General features: G+C 41.3%; 3 protein-coding genes across 3 annotated transcripts in view; all 3 read left to right on the top strand.

Moving 5' to 3' along the window:
- Positions 1 to 115: 115 nt before the first annotated feature.
- On the top strand, positions 116 to 7,146 carry LOC111798084 (E3 ubiquitin protein ligase DRIP2-like). Its single transcript, XM_023681045.1, has 6 exons — positions 116 to 561; positions 4,133 to 4,232; positions 5,529 to 6,353; positions 6,426 to 6,476; positions 6,630 to 6,702; positions 6,776 to 7,146. The coding sequence occupies exons 1-6, from the start codon at positions 447 to 449 to the stop codon at positions 6,947 to 6,949; spliced, it is 1,338 nt and encodes a 445-aa protein (XP_023536813.1). The 5' UTR covers positions 116 to 446; the 3' UTR covers positions 6,950 to 7,146.
- Positions 7,147 to 8,353: 1,207 nt separating this feature from the next.
- Positions 8,354 to 9,748, top strand: LOC111798254 (photosystem II reaction center W protein, chloroplastic-like). Its single transcript, XM_023681287.1, has 2 exons — positions 8,354 to 8,523; positions 9,319 to 9,748. The coding sequence occupies exons 1-2, from the start codon at positions 8,439 to 8,441 to the stop codon at positions 9,633 to 9,635; spliced, it is 402 nt and encodes a 133-aa protein (XP_023537055.1). The 5' UTR covers positions 8,354 to 8,438; the 3' UTR covers positions 9,636 to 9,748.
- Positions 9,749 to 14,112: 4,364 nt separating this feature from the next.
- Positions 14,113 to 15,349, top strand: part of LOC111798195 (auxin-induced protein 22D-like) — a 1,969-nt gene continuing 732 nt past the window's right edge. The window contains exons 1-3 of the mRNA XM_023681200.1: positions 14,113 to 14,312; positions 14,870 to 15,084; positions 15,167 to 15,266. Of these exons, the coding sequence (XP_023536968.1) occupies positions 14,113 to 14,312; positions 14,870 to 15,084; positions 15,167 to 15,266 (515 nt within the window). The remainder of the gene's footprint in view (positions 14,313 to 14,869; positions 15,085 to 15,166; positions 15,267 to 15,349) is intronic.

Genomic DNA, 15,349 nt, shown 5'->3' with positions numbered 1-15,349 from the left:
CAATGCACAAATCCACTAAATAGTTCTTGCCTCCGCTCCCCTTGATGCGTATATATATATATATACACACAATTTATTATATATATATATACACACATATTTANATATATATATATATACACACAATTTATTATATATATATATACATATATTTCTTCAAGACCATGCTATTTCATCGAAACCTCAAACCTTCCCCTTCCCCTATACCTTTCTTGTTCGAAATCCAAGCAAGAACAACCCAACCCCACGTAATTTTTCCACATTCCAATCAAAACCCATCTCTGAATTTGCCCCAAAATCCCTTCTGTTTCGCCTTCGACCTCAGATCCATAGGTTGGAGCCCTGTTTCAATCCAAACGCTGCCCTGATTCTGTGTGGATTTGTGTTAATCTGTGCGTTTTTCAATGTGGTTTGGCGAAAGGGCGTAAGAGAAACAGGGCGTGGCTATGGCGGGTCAGGTGGTGAGAGTGAAGAGGGAGATATTTGAAGCATGCATGACGTGCCCTCTGTGTAAGAAGCTATTGAAGGAAGCTACTACTATATCTCTTTGTCTTCACACGTGTAAGTTCATCTATTTGATTTATGAAGATGATTTTTTGTTGCATGTTTTGGTTTTTCGCTTCTTGGGTTATTGTTTTTTAGTTGTTTTATGATCTGGGTTGCTGCTAATTTTGCCGCTTGTGATGGATTTTTGAAGCTTTTTTCGTTTTGATTCATGAGAACTAGTGTGGTAAATTGGGTTATTTTGTTCTTGTGTTCTTTAGATTGAGCTATTCTTAAATTCTTACGTGAAATCATTCACCTTATGGTTTTGATTCTTATATCATGACATTTGGATCAATATCCGTGTTAGTGTTCATGGCTCTTTTGCTTGTTCTCTTTGAACAGTTTACTTCAGCTTAGTTTAGCTGGATTTGGTTGCTCTTTCTTCTATCCCCTAATTAGCTTCTTTANCTAGTGTGGTAAATTGGGTTATTTTGTTCTTGTGTTCTTTACATTGAGCTATTCTTAAATTCTTACGTGAAATCATTCACCTTGTGGTTTTGATTCTTATATCATGACATTTGGATGGCTCTTTTGCTTGTTCTCTTTCAACAGTTTACTTCAGCTTAGTTTAGCTGGATTTGGTTGCTCTTTCTTCTATCCCCTAATTAGCTTCTTTATGGATCATGTGAGAATCTCACGTTGGTTGGGGAGGAGAATGGAACACCCTTTAGTTTATAAGAGTGTGGAAACCTTTCGTAGCCGACACGTTTTAAAAACCTTGAGGGGAAGCCCGAAAGGGAAAGCCTAAAGAGGACAATATTTGCTAATGGTGAACTTGGGCTGTTACAAATGGTATTAGAGCCAGATATCGGAGGATGTGCTAGTGAGGAGGTTGTTCCCCAAAGGGGTAGACACGAGATGGTGTGCTAGTAAGGACGCTGGGCCCCAGAGGGGGTGGATTTGAGAATCCCACATTGGTTGGGGAGGAGAACAAAACACCCGTTGTAAGGGTGTGAAAACCTTTCCCTAGCAGACGCGTTTTCAAAACCTTGAGGGGAAGACAGAAAGGGAAATCTCGAAAGGGAAAGCCCGAAGAGGACAATCTATGCTAGTGGTGGGCTTGGGTTGTCACAAATGGTATCAAAGCCAGACACCGGACGATGTGCCAACGAGGAGGTTGTTCCCCGAAGGGGGTAGACACGAGGCGGTGTGCCAGTAAGGACGCTGGACCCCAAAGAGGGTGGATTTGGTTGGGGTCCCACATCGATTGGAGAAAGAAACGAGTGCCAGCGAGGATACTGGGCCCTGAAGGGGGTGGATTGTGAGAATCCCACCTCTGTTGGGGAGGAGAATGAAACACCCTCTATAAGGGTGTGGAAACCTTTCCCTAGCAGGCGCGTTTTAAAAACCTTGAGGGGAAGCCCGAAAGGGAAAGCCCAAAGATGACAAATATCTGATAGCGGTGGGCATGGGCTTTGGGCTGTTACAGATCATTTGGTTACATTACAAAGACTCGAAATCTCTGCTGATTTAGTTTTTCAGCTCACTAACTTGGTTTCAATTCATGTGCATTATACTTAAATAAAGAAGTAGTGCACTTTTTGAAACATGCCGTGCAATTTACATGTGTATAAACATTGTAAGATCAAGCCATATTATGTTAGAAGTTCTTGGGATATCTATCCTGTTCTTCAACAATTCTAAACTTTCGGGATCGAACGGTCTATGTATGTAATGGTCTCTGCTGTTGATCTTTTCATCAATGTTTCTAGTGTTGCTTGTTGAATATCAAGCAATTGAGAATTCGACGTCGATATCGTTAACGATATGTTTGGAACTCTGAATATCTATCGAAAACTACTTACATGTTGCTGTAATGCATATGTTTTTAGATGATTATGTTCATTGCTTTCTGTATTGACTTGCTGAACACTGTTGTTTCATGGAATTGTTGGCTACTAAGGCCGTCTGCTACGAATGGGATCGATAGTCTTCGCTGTATCGTCGTTAACATTTTGATTTTGAAAAGTATTGGTCGTTGTACCGATGTTAAACGAATTTCAAAATCGAAAAACAGAATTTGATAACAATTTTTCTTAATTTTCAGATTTTATTTAAAAAATGTTGATAAACAAACTTAGTTATGAAAACAGATAGCAAAAACAAAAAACTTGATCTAAATGTGCCATGATTTTGTTCACCTGCTACAGTGAGTGCTTTTATACCTGCAAACTGTGAAATTGCATGTGAGATCCCACGTCAGTTGGAGAGGGGGAACGAAGCATTTTTTATAAGGTTGTGGAAACCTCTCCATACCAGACGCGGTTTAAAAACCTTGAGGGGAAACGAAGGGGAAAGCCCAAAGAAGACAATATTTACTAGCGGTGGGCTTGGACCGTTAGAAATGGTATCAGAGTCAGACATTGGGCGGGTGTGCCAACGAGAACGTTGGGCCCCGGACGAGGGTGGATTGTGAGATCCCACATCGGTTGGAGAGGGGAACGAAACATTCTTTATAAAAGTGTGAAAACCTCTCCCTAGTAGACTAGGGAAGCTCGAAAGCGAAAGCCCAAAGAGGACAATATTTGCTAGCGGTGGGCTTGGGCCGTTACAAATGGTATTAGAGTCAGACATCGAGCGGTGTGCCATCAAGGACGTTGGGCCCCGAAGAGGGGTGAATTGTGAGATCCCACGTCGGTTGGAGAGGGGAACGAAGTATTCTTTATAAGGGTGTGAAAACCTCTCCCTAGCAAACACGTTTTAAAAACCTACAGGGAAGCCCAAAGGAGAAAGCTCAAAGATGACAATATTTGCTAGCGGTGAGCTTGGGCCGTTATAAATGGTATCAGAGTCAGACACTGGGCGGTGTGCCAGCAAGGACGTTGAGCCCCAAAGGGAGGAGGTGGATTGTGAGATCCCACATCGGTTGGAGAGGGGAACGAAGTATTCTTTATAAGGGTGTGAAAACCTCTCCCTAGCAAACACGTTTTAAAAACCTACAGGGAAGCCCAAAGGAGAAAGCTCCAAGATGACAATATTTGCTAGCGGTGAGCTTGGGCCATTATAAATGGTATCAGAGTCGGACACCGGGTGGTGTGCTAGCAAGAACTTTGAGTCCCAAAGGGAGGAGGTGGATTGTGAGATCCCACATCGGTTGGAGAGGTGAACGAAACATTCTTTATAAGGGTGTGGAAACCTTTCCCTAGCAGACACGTTTTAAAAACCTTACAGGGAAGCCCGTAGAGGAAAACTCAAAGAAGACAATATTTGCTAGGGGTGGGTTTGGGCCGTTATAAATGGTATCAGAGTCAGACATCGGGCGATGTGCCAGCAAGGACTTTGAGTCCCAAAAGGGGGTGAATTGTGAGATCCCACATCGGTTGGAGAGGTAAACAAAGCATTAAGGGTGTGGAAATCTCTTTCTAGCAGACGCGTTTTAAAAACCTTAAGGGAAAGCCCAAAAAGGACAATATTTACTAGCAGTGGGCTTGGGCCGTTACATTACACCTCCCCTTCTATGTTTATCAATATTCGTATTTGTTCGTGAATTTTATGAGTATAACATCCCATTACTTCCACAAACACATATATCAGTGGCTTTTGAAATGCTAGCTTTGTAGTGCATTAAAATGTTGGTTCATATCAGTTTGCAGGAAATGCATTTATGAGAAGCTCTCAGATGAGGAGGTTGATTGTTGTCCTGTATGTAACGTTGATCTGGGCTGTCTTCCTGTGGAGAAACTGAGGTCTGTTCTTTTATTTTTTGCAGTTTCCTCTAATGACATGATTTGACAGCTCTCGAGCGTATAGCTGTTAGGTAAAGTGCTTTGTTGGGATGAAAGAACTGTCTATGTTCGTAAAAAAATTTGTCGAGGTGTATGCTTTCGTGCTCTTCTATTTTATAAGAGTGTTGTTGATACTATTGCTAGTGGCGGTAATAGAGTCGTGTTGCTCGGTATATCGAGGCAATTTGTTTGAGGAAGGTGTAAAAACTAGAGATGAAACATTAATGTATGAAACGGGGATTGTGTGAGATCCCACGTCGGTTGGGGAGGAGAGCGAAGCATTCTTTATAAGGGTGTGGAAACCTCTCCTTAGCAGACGTGTTTTAAAAACCTTGAGGGGAACCTCGAAAGGGAAAGGCCAAAGATGTCAATATCTGCTCGCGGTGGGCTTAGGGTGTTACAAATGGTATCAGAGCCAAACACCGGGTGATGTGTCAGCGAGGAGGCTGGGTCTCAAAGAGGGGTGGATTTGGGGGTCCCACAATTGATTGGAGAAGGGAACAAGTGCCAGCGAGGATGCTGGGCCTTGAACGGGGGGTGGATTGTGAGATCCCACATCAGTTGGAGAGGAAAACGAAACATTCTTTATAAGGGTGTGGAAATCTCTCCCTAGCATACGCGTTTTCAAAACTTGAGGAGAAGCCAGAAAGGGAAAGCCCAAAGAGGATAATATCTGCTAGCGGTAGGCTTGGGCCATTACAAATGGTATCAGAGCCAGACATCGGGCAATGTGCCAGCGAGGAGGCTGAGCCCTGAGGGAGGTGGACACGAGGCGGTGTGCTAACAAGGACGCTAGGTCTCAAAGGGGGTGGATTGGGGGGGTCCCACATTGATTAGAGAACAGAATGAGTTCCAACGAGGATGTTGGACCTCGAAGGGGGGTGGATTGTGAGATCCCACATCGGTTGGGGAGGAGAACGAAACATTCTTGATAAGGGTGTGAAAACCTCTCTCTAGCATACGCGTTTTCAAAACCTTAAGGGGAAGCCCAAAAGGGAAAGCAAGAAGAAAATTGACAATTTTTTCACGGAGATGTCTTTTGGACTCGTTTTCTCTAAAGTCTAGACGCGTTCTCGAGTTTCCAAAAGGCCTTTTTTTGGTACGAGAGCTTCAAGAAGGTCCTCGATCTAGTGTCTCCTTTGATGGGATATCGTAACGCTAAAATTTAGCCGCTTTCCTTCGACTGCTCCGGCATTTAACGTTATAGCATTTAGATGAGCTCAGCTGCAACATTAGATTTGTATTTATATTTTGCAGGCCAGACCACAATTTACAAGATATCAGAGCCAAAATATTTCCTCTCAAGAGGAGAAAGATAACCGCACCCGAAGTGTCGCCCTTGGCTACGTTACCCGTGAAAAGGAAGGAGCGATCGCTATCTTCGTTGGTGGTAAACACACCCAAAGTACCAATGCAGAGTAGCGGCTTGACTGGAAGACGATCGAAGAATGTTGCAAGAAAGGCTTCGACTTTACGAGGATGTAGTGTCGGGATCGAGGAACCGCTAAAGAAAGAAGAAGATTCAGGAGAAGATCATACACCAAGTTCCAGCTCTTCTGATTATTTGACTAAAAACGTTCGGCACAGAAGGCCCGACTCATCTTTCGCCGAGCCATCTAACAGTACAAGACACGAGGATCTTACAGTAGAAGGAAAAGCCGATCTCTGGACACCCTTGAATTGTTTGGTAGAAGCTGCTAACCGAACGAAGTCAACCAAACTAAATTTCCAAGACCCGTCAATGGCCAAACTCGAACCATCGATCGTTGCTGATGCTGATCTCAATGCACAAGAAACCAATGCAAAACCGCTGTCACTTGGAGCTCCGAATTACGGACCGTGTATGCCGAAAACAAGAAATAAAGAGCATGGAAGCCACCTAAAGTCCAAGGATAACCATAATAATGGGACGACATCACTCCCAGAATCCATGAAACGTCGAAGGTTACGAGCAGTAGCTCGTAACAAGGCAGCTTCGTCTGTCGAGCTAGGCTCGACAGCACAAGCTGTGCTCGATGCGTCGGCCGATAAATGTAGAAGAAATAACTCGATTTGGTTCACATTAATCGCTTCGGAAGACAGGTAACATACCCAACCTATCAAATACATATTATTTGAGTTCTTGTTTGACTGATTTGTTCTTATAAATTTTAGGAAAGGAGGTTTTCCGTTGCCTCAAATATCAACTTCTTACTTGAGAATAAAGTAAGTTCTTCATTTATATTTCATGAATCTTATAAGAACAAATACGTTCTCGACACCGTGTAAGAACGTTACTGTTGCTACTCATCGGATTTTCGATACTCGCTGATTAATATGCTGTTCTAAATGTTCGTTTATTTGCTCGTTACGCTACAGAGATGGGAAAATGCCTGTTTCGTCTATCCAAAAGTACCTTGTAAAGAAACTAGATCTTGAGAGTGAAGCTGAGGTATTTAATTTCACGAGCTCGATCTCGAAGTGGTTAAGTCGAATATGTTGTTTTGATTCATGTTACGTCTCAGGTGGAAATATCGTGTCGGGGTCAGCCGGTGCTACCAACACAGCAGCTACAAAACTTGGTCGACTTGTGGTTTCGAACGGCGTCCACGGCTAAGAAAATTCCAGCATCTGTTGGCTCGTCTGCTAAGGACTTTGTTATGGTCCTCTCGTACTGCCGGAAAGTTCATACCCCTTAACGAGGTTCTTGATCTTTTCTTGGTTATGTATGTCGTTTACGTCTTGGCGTAATGTTTTATGAGCATTGCATTCCGAATCCGAAGCCTTCGGGTTCGTCGTATTTACGTGAACTTGCTGATGATTTTTATATATTTGAATTCTTTGATTGTTTTATTTCATTGGTATATCCTATATAATGAACGGTTGTTCGAATGCTGTTTTGGCTCGTTTTCCTGATTCGTCTGTCACTGATCTCACTCGGGTTACTTCTGTTGCTACGATTTGTAAAGGTGGTTGCTAATGTCTTGACGAGTTGAGCTCGTCGAGCTGCAGAGCTCGACTTTTAACTCGTCTGTTACAACAAAATGTTATTTGTATGAAAAACATCATAAGATTAATGAAGGTGGGGAATGACCATTTTTCTTTTAAAATGATAGTGAGCATGTCTCACGGATTCGATCGTGATAAGATTGACGTCCTAGGGAGTATAATTCACAGACTCGATCGTGAGTATGTAACAACTCAAGCCCATCGCTAATAGATATTGTCTGCTTCTGTACGTTACATATTGCAGTTTCACGGTTTTAAAACGCATATGTGTTAGGGAGAGGTTTCCACACCCTTTATAAGGAATGCTTCGTTCTTCTTTTCAATTTGTTTCTCTCCAACTAATTCGGGATCTCACAATCCATCTGCGGCTAGGGAGAGGTTTCTACATCCTTATAAGCGATATCTCACAATCCATCTCACTTGGGGTCCAACGTCCTTGTTGGCACACTTAGTTATGATATCATCTGTAATAGCCCAAGTGCTAACAGATAGTATCTCACAATCCTAGGGAGAGGTTTCCACATCCTTATAAGGAATGCTTAGGATATCTCACAATCTCCTAGGGAGAGGTTTCCACATCCTTATAAGGAATGCTTAGGATATCTCACAATCCATATCCCTTCGGGGCCAGCGTCTTTACTCGCACACTGCCCCGTATCTAGTTCTGATATCATTTGTAACAGCTCAAGTCCACCGCTAACAGATATTGTTCACTTTGACCCGTTAGTATCTCATATCCCTTCGGGGCCAACGTCTTTACTCGCACACTACCCCGTATCTAGTTCTGATATAATTTGTAACAGCTCAAGTCCACCGCTAACAGATACTGTCCACTTTGACCCGTTAGTATCGTTGTCAGCCTTATAATCTTAAAACGTGTAGAGTTATCCACACCCTTTTAAAGAATATTTCGTTCCTCTTTACAACTAATACGAGCTATCTCACGATAATTACATCCCATCTCTCACCCCTCGAAAACAGGATGGAAGGGACACGTGGAGAGCAGGGATTGGACAAAAGAGGATTGAGAATAAAAGGAGCTGCTGTTCTCCATATCCAAATTGTGTGGTACATAAACAACACTTCTCATTATCCATCACAACTTAAAGGAACTGAGTGTTAACAGCCAAACAAACCCTTCCCCTTCGCCACCTCTAGCACCTTCTCTCGCCGGAAAAAATGGCTTCCACTCTGCTTTCTCACTCCGGGATTACCCTCAAAGGATCACCCAAGCTTCTTCCGCCGCCACTAATGGCAGCTCACAGTGAGTTTCTTCAATTTCATCTTACCGTTTTCCGCTTATTAGCTGTTCTTTGATTAATACACGTTAAGGTCTCGAAAACAATTTAGTTTGAATCGTGTCAAAAATAGGCCACGGGAAACACTCGCACTCTTTTAACACAAATTGTAAAGATATTACTAGACGCTCTGTAGAAACTACTTGCACTCTTTGTTTAATTACAAGACACTCGGTAGAAACTACTTGCACTCTGTTAACACCAATCATAAAGAGATTACAAAACACTCGGTAGAAACTACCTGTACTCTATGCTTTGGCCAATGGTAAGGAGATTACAAGACACTCTGTAGAAACTACTTGACACTCTGTTATTTAAATTTGTTTTGGGATAAAAAAGACTAAACAATCTATTCCGAAAATATCGAGATATTTTTATTCGGAAGGAAAAAGCTCACCTATGTCTTTAGACGAGAAAGCCCAACGATCCATTTATAGGAAAGGCTACAACCCAACTCATTGTTCTTCTTTTAACGATGAACTACTCTTGTACAACAAGTTAAAGGGACCTCTACGCTCCGTCTCCAGTGCGTAGGGTCGATCCCCGTGTGCTCTAAAGGGAAGACGGGAAAGTTTGTGTTAAGTAGAAAGAAAGTAGGTTTTTGTCTTGTTTAGGCATTTGGTGTCCTACGGTGTATTCGTACAATTATTGGGTTAAACTCTATTGGGCCAGTGATAATAGTTGTTACTCGTTATCGAAGAAAGAAAAAACACAGTTAATAGAAGATCGAACTATCGACCATTGAACGTGAAATTTTGTAGGATTGTCGGTGGTGCAAAAGATGAAGAAGGGAGGGATTAAGTGCAGGTTGGAAGAGAAGCAAGAAGGAAAGAGGTCAAAAGAAAGCATGATTTCGGGGACGGTGGCGGCCGTGGCGACGACGGTGGTGGCAATGGCGGGGCCGGCGGTGGCGCTGGTGGATGAAAGGTTGAGCACAGAAGGAACAGGGCTGCCCTTTGGTTTGAGCAACAACCTTCTTGGGTGGATTCTGGCAGGGATGTTTGGTTTCATTTGGGCTCTTTATTTTGTTTATGCTTCATCCTTGGAGGAGGATGAAGATTCTGGTTTGTCACTTTGAATCACTCATAACATTTCTTCATCAAAATTTTATTTTGATTTACTAAATTGTTAATAAACGAGCGTTTATCGCTATTTTAGTCTCGTTTTTTTTAATGAAACGTTATTCCTCTCGACGATGTTGACCAAAATTAGTAATAAAAATAAAATGTGGGAATCACTGAACATGTGGGTCAGCTACAAATTAGGGGTGTTCATGTGACTCGAGAACTCGATCAACTTGGACTATGGGAATCAATTAGGGGTGTTGGTTCATGGGTTGAGATTTTTTTTCGTCGGGTCAACTCGATCAACTCGAAAATAGGGTTACAATCTAATTCGACTCTACTTTTAAGATTATCATTTGGTGTTCATGTGACTCGAGAACTCGATCAACTTGGACTATGGGAATCAATTAGGGGTGTTGGTTCATGGGTTGAGATTTTTTTTCGTCGGGTCAACTCGATCAACTCGAAAATAGGGTTACAATCTAACTCGACTCTACTTTTAAGATTATCATTTGGTGTTCATGTGACTCGAGAACTCGATCAACTTGGACTATGGGAATCAATTAGGGGTGTTGGTTCATGGGTTGAGATTTTTTTTCGTCGGGTCAACTCGATCAACTCGAAAATAGGGTTACAATCTAACTCGACTCTACTTTTAAGATTATCATTTGGTGTTCATGTGACTCGAGAACTCGATCAACTTGGACTATGGGAATCAATTAGGGGTGTTGGTTCATGGGTTGAGATTTTTTTTCGTCGGGTCAACTCGATCAACTCGAAAATAGGGTTACAATCTAACTCGACTCTACTTTTAAGATTATCAGGAAGATTAAGAATATTTCACATTTATAACCGATGTTAGTGATGCATTGTGACTTGTGAATGATATTTGAGTTTGTTTAGAAATGTAACAGCCCAGATCCACCGCCAGAAGATATTGTTCTTTTTGGGCTTTCCCTTACGGGCTTCCCCTCAAGGGGGAAGGTTTCCACACTCTTATAAATGGTAGTTTGTTCTCCTCCCCAACCAATGTGGGACATCACAATCCACCCCCCTTCGGGGCCCAGAGTCCTTGCTGGCACACCGCCTCGTGTCTACCCCCCCCCCTCTTTTCGGGGAACAACGAGAAGGCTAGCACATCCTTCAGTGTCGGGCTCTGATACCATTTGTAACGGCCCAGATCCACCGCTAGCCGATATTGTCCTCTTTGGGCTTTCCCTTTCGGACTTCCCCTCAAGGCTTCAAAACACATCTGCTGGGGGAAGGTTTCCACACCCTTATAAATAGTGGTTTGTTCTTGTCACAACCAACGTGGGACATCACAAGAAAATTTCCTCAATTTAACCCGTGTATATCCCTAATTACACCGTAGTCCTCCACAATTTTCATTGTTGAAAAGATTAATTTTTATGGCAAAATCGAAATTTAAACAATAATATTTAATTATAAATAAAATAGGGTGATTTTAAACAATGTATGACATTGTAACAGGTTGAGCTTGTTCGGGTTTGTATATATCTTTAATATATCATACCGACAACGTTCGATATTATTACCTAACCAAATTTTTATTCTTAATATTTTTAATTAGATATCATCATGTATTTACATATTTATCAAATATTGAATCATGATGAAATTGACAATTATATCAAAGTTTTCTATAAAAATATGAATTAAGATTAGACTAAGTTTAAAAACTTTACTTTAAAAAGTAATTATAATCAATGCCCTTTCATATCATGAAAAGCCATTATTATTCATAAAATGAAGATAAGTTTTTAAGCAAGCGAGCACGGGTTAGGTTAACTTCCTATTTTCATCTAAATTACGTCATATAGTTACGTTAATATGTTTGTTCGAAAAGAATTTTTAAAATTTAAAGTAGGTTTCACGTTAGTTGAAGAGGATAACAAAACATTCTTTATATGAGTGTGGAAATCTCTTCTTAACAGACGCGTTTTAAAACCGTGAGGTTGACGGCGATACGTAATGAGCCAAATCTGACAATATCTGATGGCAGTGGGCTTGGGCTGTTACAAATGGTATTAGAGCCAGACAACAGGTGGTGTGCGAGCGAGGACGTTGACCCCACGGGGTGAATTGTGAGATTTCGCATTGGGTGTAGTAGACGTGTTTTAAAACTTTGAGGGGAATTTCGAGAGGGAAAGCCCAAAAAAAAGACTATAAAGAACATTACTGTCCAACCTAATTAATTATTAAATATTCGAACTTTGGAGTGAAGTAATTTTCTAATTTTCCCAATTGACGGGAAAATTTATAGTATTATGAAAGTCTCGTACTTTCTTATTGTTCTTTGTTTTTAATTCAACACGCGAGGTAGAGATTTAATTCTCCGACGTATAGGTCGGAGTATTAGAGCTATGCTTTGTTTTTAATTCAACTCGTAGAGGTAGAAACTCGAATCTCAGACGTTTTGGTCGAGAGTATATATCTTAACTAGTTAAGTTATGCTTTGTTTTTAATTCAACTCGTGAAGGTGGTGATTCGAATTTTTGACCTCTAGTCGAAAGTATATATCTTAAATAGTTAAACTATGCTCAATTTGGCTCGTAGGTATTTTCTTTGTTTTAAAACACTGGCTCTGACACCATTTACAACAGCTCAAGCCTACCGCTAACAAATATGTCTTATTTGGACTTTCACTTCTGGGCTTCTACTCAAAGTTTTAAAACGGTGGCTCTAATACCGTTTGTAACTGTATAATACTGTCCTCTTTGAGCTTTTTATTCTGGGTTTTGCCTCGAGATTTTAAAACGCGTCTAATAGGGAGAGGTTTCCACACCCTTACGAGGAATGGTTCGCTCTCATCTCCAACCAATGTACATACTATCGACCAAAACGTCAAAAGGTTTTCCCACGTCCCATTTGTCAGGTAAGAAAGAAAAAAACGGTACTGAACTTTAAAAAATGTGTTCCGAAGAGAAAACATTACTGGGTGTAGTCGGCACAATAATACACCGACCCTAAATAATCATAGTATGCATGTCTGAACAATTCAAAATAAATTTAATAATTTCGATTTTATACGCTTCGTCGTGTAAAACTATCAACCACACTATCCCGACCCGACGAGTTTTTTAATAAGGTGGGAAGTGAGCACATGGGAAGGGTACCCCAACAGCCAAAGCATGTAGTTTTAAAATGGCATTTAGGGCATACCATTACCACCCACCATCCTTGTCTAACCCAAAATACAGCATCCCATGTGGGGCCATTCCTAATCCAACGCCTCTCATTGCACCATCTTTTAATTCCTTTCCCCTAATCTCAATTTTCAGCCGTTGGATCAAAAAGGGCCTTTTGTCCTAAAATTCAAAGGCACCCTCCTTTAATTTGTGTAGCTCATTACCCAAACACCCTTACCTGCCCATGTCCCCACCTCTTACCTATTTGATTCCCCTTGCCCTTCCCATGTCCCCTTCCTACTCTACTTTTGATTCCTACACGTATTTCAATTTCGTTTCGAATTAATTAAACGTTCGGGTCGGGTGGCAGATTCTTGGAATCTCAAAGTCGTATAGGCAGAATTCTCTGTATCAACCGCTCATGGAATAGCTCTCGGGAATCTAAATTACTATTCTAACTGAATGGAAGCGTTTATAGTTTACTATAGTTTAAGACATTTTTTAAGTTTGAACATGTAACAGCTCAAGCTTACCACTAGCAGATATGATTCGTTTTAGCTTGTTACTATCATCATCAGCCTCATGGTTTTTAAAATATGTTTGTTAGGGAGAGATTAACTCAAGCCCACAGGTAGCAGATATTATCCGTTTTTTCTTGTTATGTATACCGTCAGCCTCACGGTTTCTAAAACACGTTTATTAGGAAGAGATTTCCACACCCTTGTAAGCACTGCTTCGTTCCACTCTCCAACCGATGTGAGATCTCACAACCCACCTCCTTGAGAGCCGGTGTGCCCGTTCCACTCTCCAACTGATGTGAGATCTCGCAACCCACCCCCTTGAGGGCTAGTATCCTCGCTGGCACACTTCCCGATGTCTGACTCTAATACCATTTATAATAGGTCACGTTCACCCCTAGCAGATATTGTTCGTTTTAGCTCGTTACGTATAGTCGTCAGCCTCACGATTTTAAAAATGCGTCTATTAGGAAGAGGTTTCCACACCTTTATAAGTAAATCTTCGTTCCCTTCTCTAACCGACGTGGGATCTCAAAGGTCAATTCGGCTCAAAATTTAAGAATTAAAATCTAAAAATAATAATAAGTTTATGAAGAAAAAAAATCATAATTTTTAGCGCGTGTATAACACGCGCTATGATAGAAAGTGGGGAAATGATACGCATTTTGGTTTGATCGCCATCTATAAAATACGTTTGAGTGGTTATTTGGGCCAACGCGCATTCCATTTCTCCCCTTCCCACTTTCCCGTCCGATTCCTCTCTGCACTTTCTGTTTGTTTCCCGAGAAAATTTAAAAAAACCCATTTGAGAAAGAGAAGAAAAAATGGCGTTTGAGAGAGATCTCAACTTGGAAGCCACGGAGCTCCGACTCGGCCTGCCGGGAACCTCGCCGGACAACCAATCTTCTCCGATCAACTCCAACAAAAGAGCTTTGCCGTCCGACGACCAAAACCTGCCGGATTCCGCCCGAGAAAATAACTCCGATCCCACAAAATGCACCCCGGAAAATCCCCCTCCCACCAAGTAAGTACGGTTGGATGAAAAGAAAAGTCTCGAGAATAATTGTGGATTTATAACTAAGGAATACTCTATCTATTGGTAGAGTCATTTTGGGGAACCAAAATGCAATATCGTACTATTGTCATTGTGGAGAGTCGTGTTCGTCCAACAAGCACTTTATGAAAAATTTAACAGAAAGGGCGTTTATATTTGTCTCGTCCCCGGAAATAATCGTGGGTTTATAATTAAGGAATACTTCCTACATTGGGTACGAGGCATTTTGGAGAAGCCTAAAGTAAATCTACGAGAGCTTATACTTAAAGTAGACAATATCGTACCATCGTGGAGAGTCGTGTCACTTTATGAAAAATTTAAGAGAAAGACGTTTATATTTGTCTCGTCCGAGAATAATCTAATTAAGGAATATTGTCTCGATTGGTACGAGACATTTTGGAGAAGCCTAAAGCAAATCCATAAGAACTCATGCTCAGAGGGGACAATATGGTACTATTGTGAAGAGTCGTGTTCATCTAACAAGCACTTTATGAAAAATTTAACATAAAGATGTTTATATTTGTCAGGGCACAGGTTGTGGGGTGGCCGCCGGTAAGATCGTTCAGAAAAAATTCTTTTCAAGTGAAGAAAAAAGATGAGGCGGCGGCGGTGGTGGCCGGAGGAATGTTCATAAAGGTGAGCATGGACGGAGCTCCGTTTCTAAGGAAGGTTGATCTCAAGATCTATGGAGGATATCCTGAGCTTCTTCAAGCTTTGGAGATCATGTTCAAATTCTCTCTTGGTAAATTTCTAATTTTATTGTTCTTTTTGATCTCTATATCTTGAAATGGAAATTTATTGAGTTGTTTTTTTTGTTCTTGTAGGGAAGTTTTGTGAGAGAGAAGGGTATAACGAGTCGGAATTCGTCCCGACTTATGAAGATAAAGATGGCGATTGGATGCTCGTCGGTGACGTTCCATGGGAGTAAGTTTCATATCTCTATCTATAATGAATTTTCGTGCAACTTTTTCGATTAAAACTCGTGTTTTAGGATCAGGTTTAGGGTT

This window comes from Cucurbita pepo, chromosome LG07, assembly GCF_002806865.2.
Source record: "Cucurbita pepo subsp. pepo cultivar mu-cu-16 chromosome LG07, ASM280686v2, whole genome shotgun sequence".
NCBI classification, from domain to species: domain Eukaryota; kingdom Viridiplantae; phylum Streptophyta; class Magnoliopsida; order Cucurbitales; family Cucurbitaceae; genus Cucurbita; species Cucurbita pepo.
This window is presented reverse-complemented; position numbering and strand designations above follow the sequence as displayed.

Coding starts and splice junctions, on each gene's coding strand:
- LOC111798084 (XM_023681045.1), top strand. CDS start 447: ATGGCGGGTCAGGTGGTGAGAGTGAAGAGGGAGATATTTGAAGCATGC. Junction 562..4,132: donor ATCTCTTTGTCTTCACACGT/GTAAGTTCATCT, acceptor GGTTCATATCAG/TTTGCAGGAAATGCATTTAT. Junction 6,354..6,425: donor TTAATCGCTTCGGAAGACAG/GTAACATACCCA, acceptor TATAAATTTTAG/GAAAGGAGGTTTTCCGTTGC.
- LOC111798254 (XM_023681287.1), top strand. CDS start 8,439: ATGGCTTCCACTCTGCTTTCTCACTCCGGGATTACCCTCAAAGGATCA. Junction 8,524..9,318: donor GCCACTAATGGCAGCTCACA/GTGAGTTTCTTC, acceptor GAAATTTTGTAG/GATTGTCGGTGGTGCAAAAG.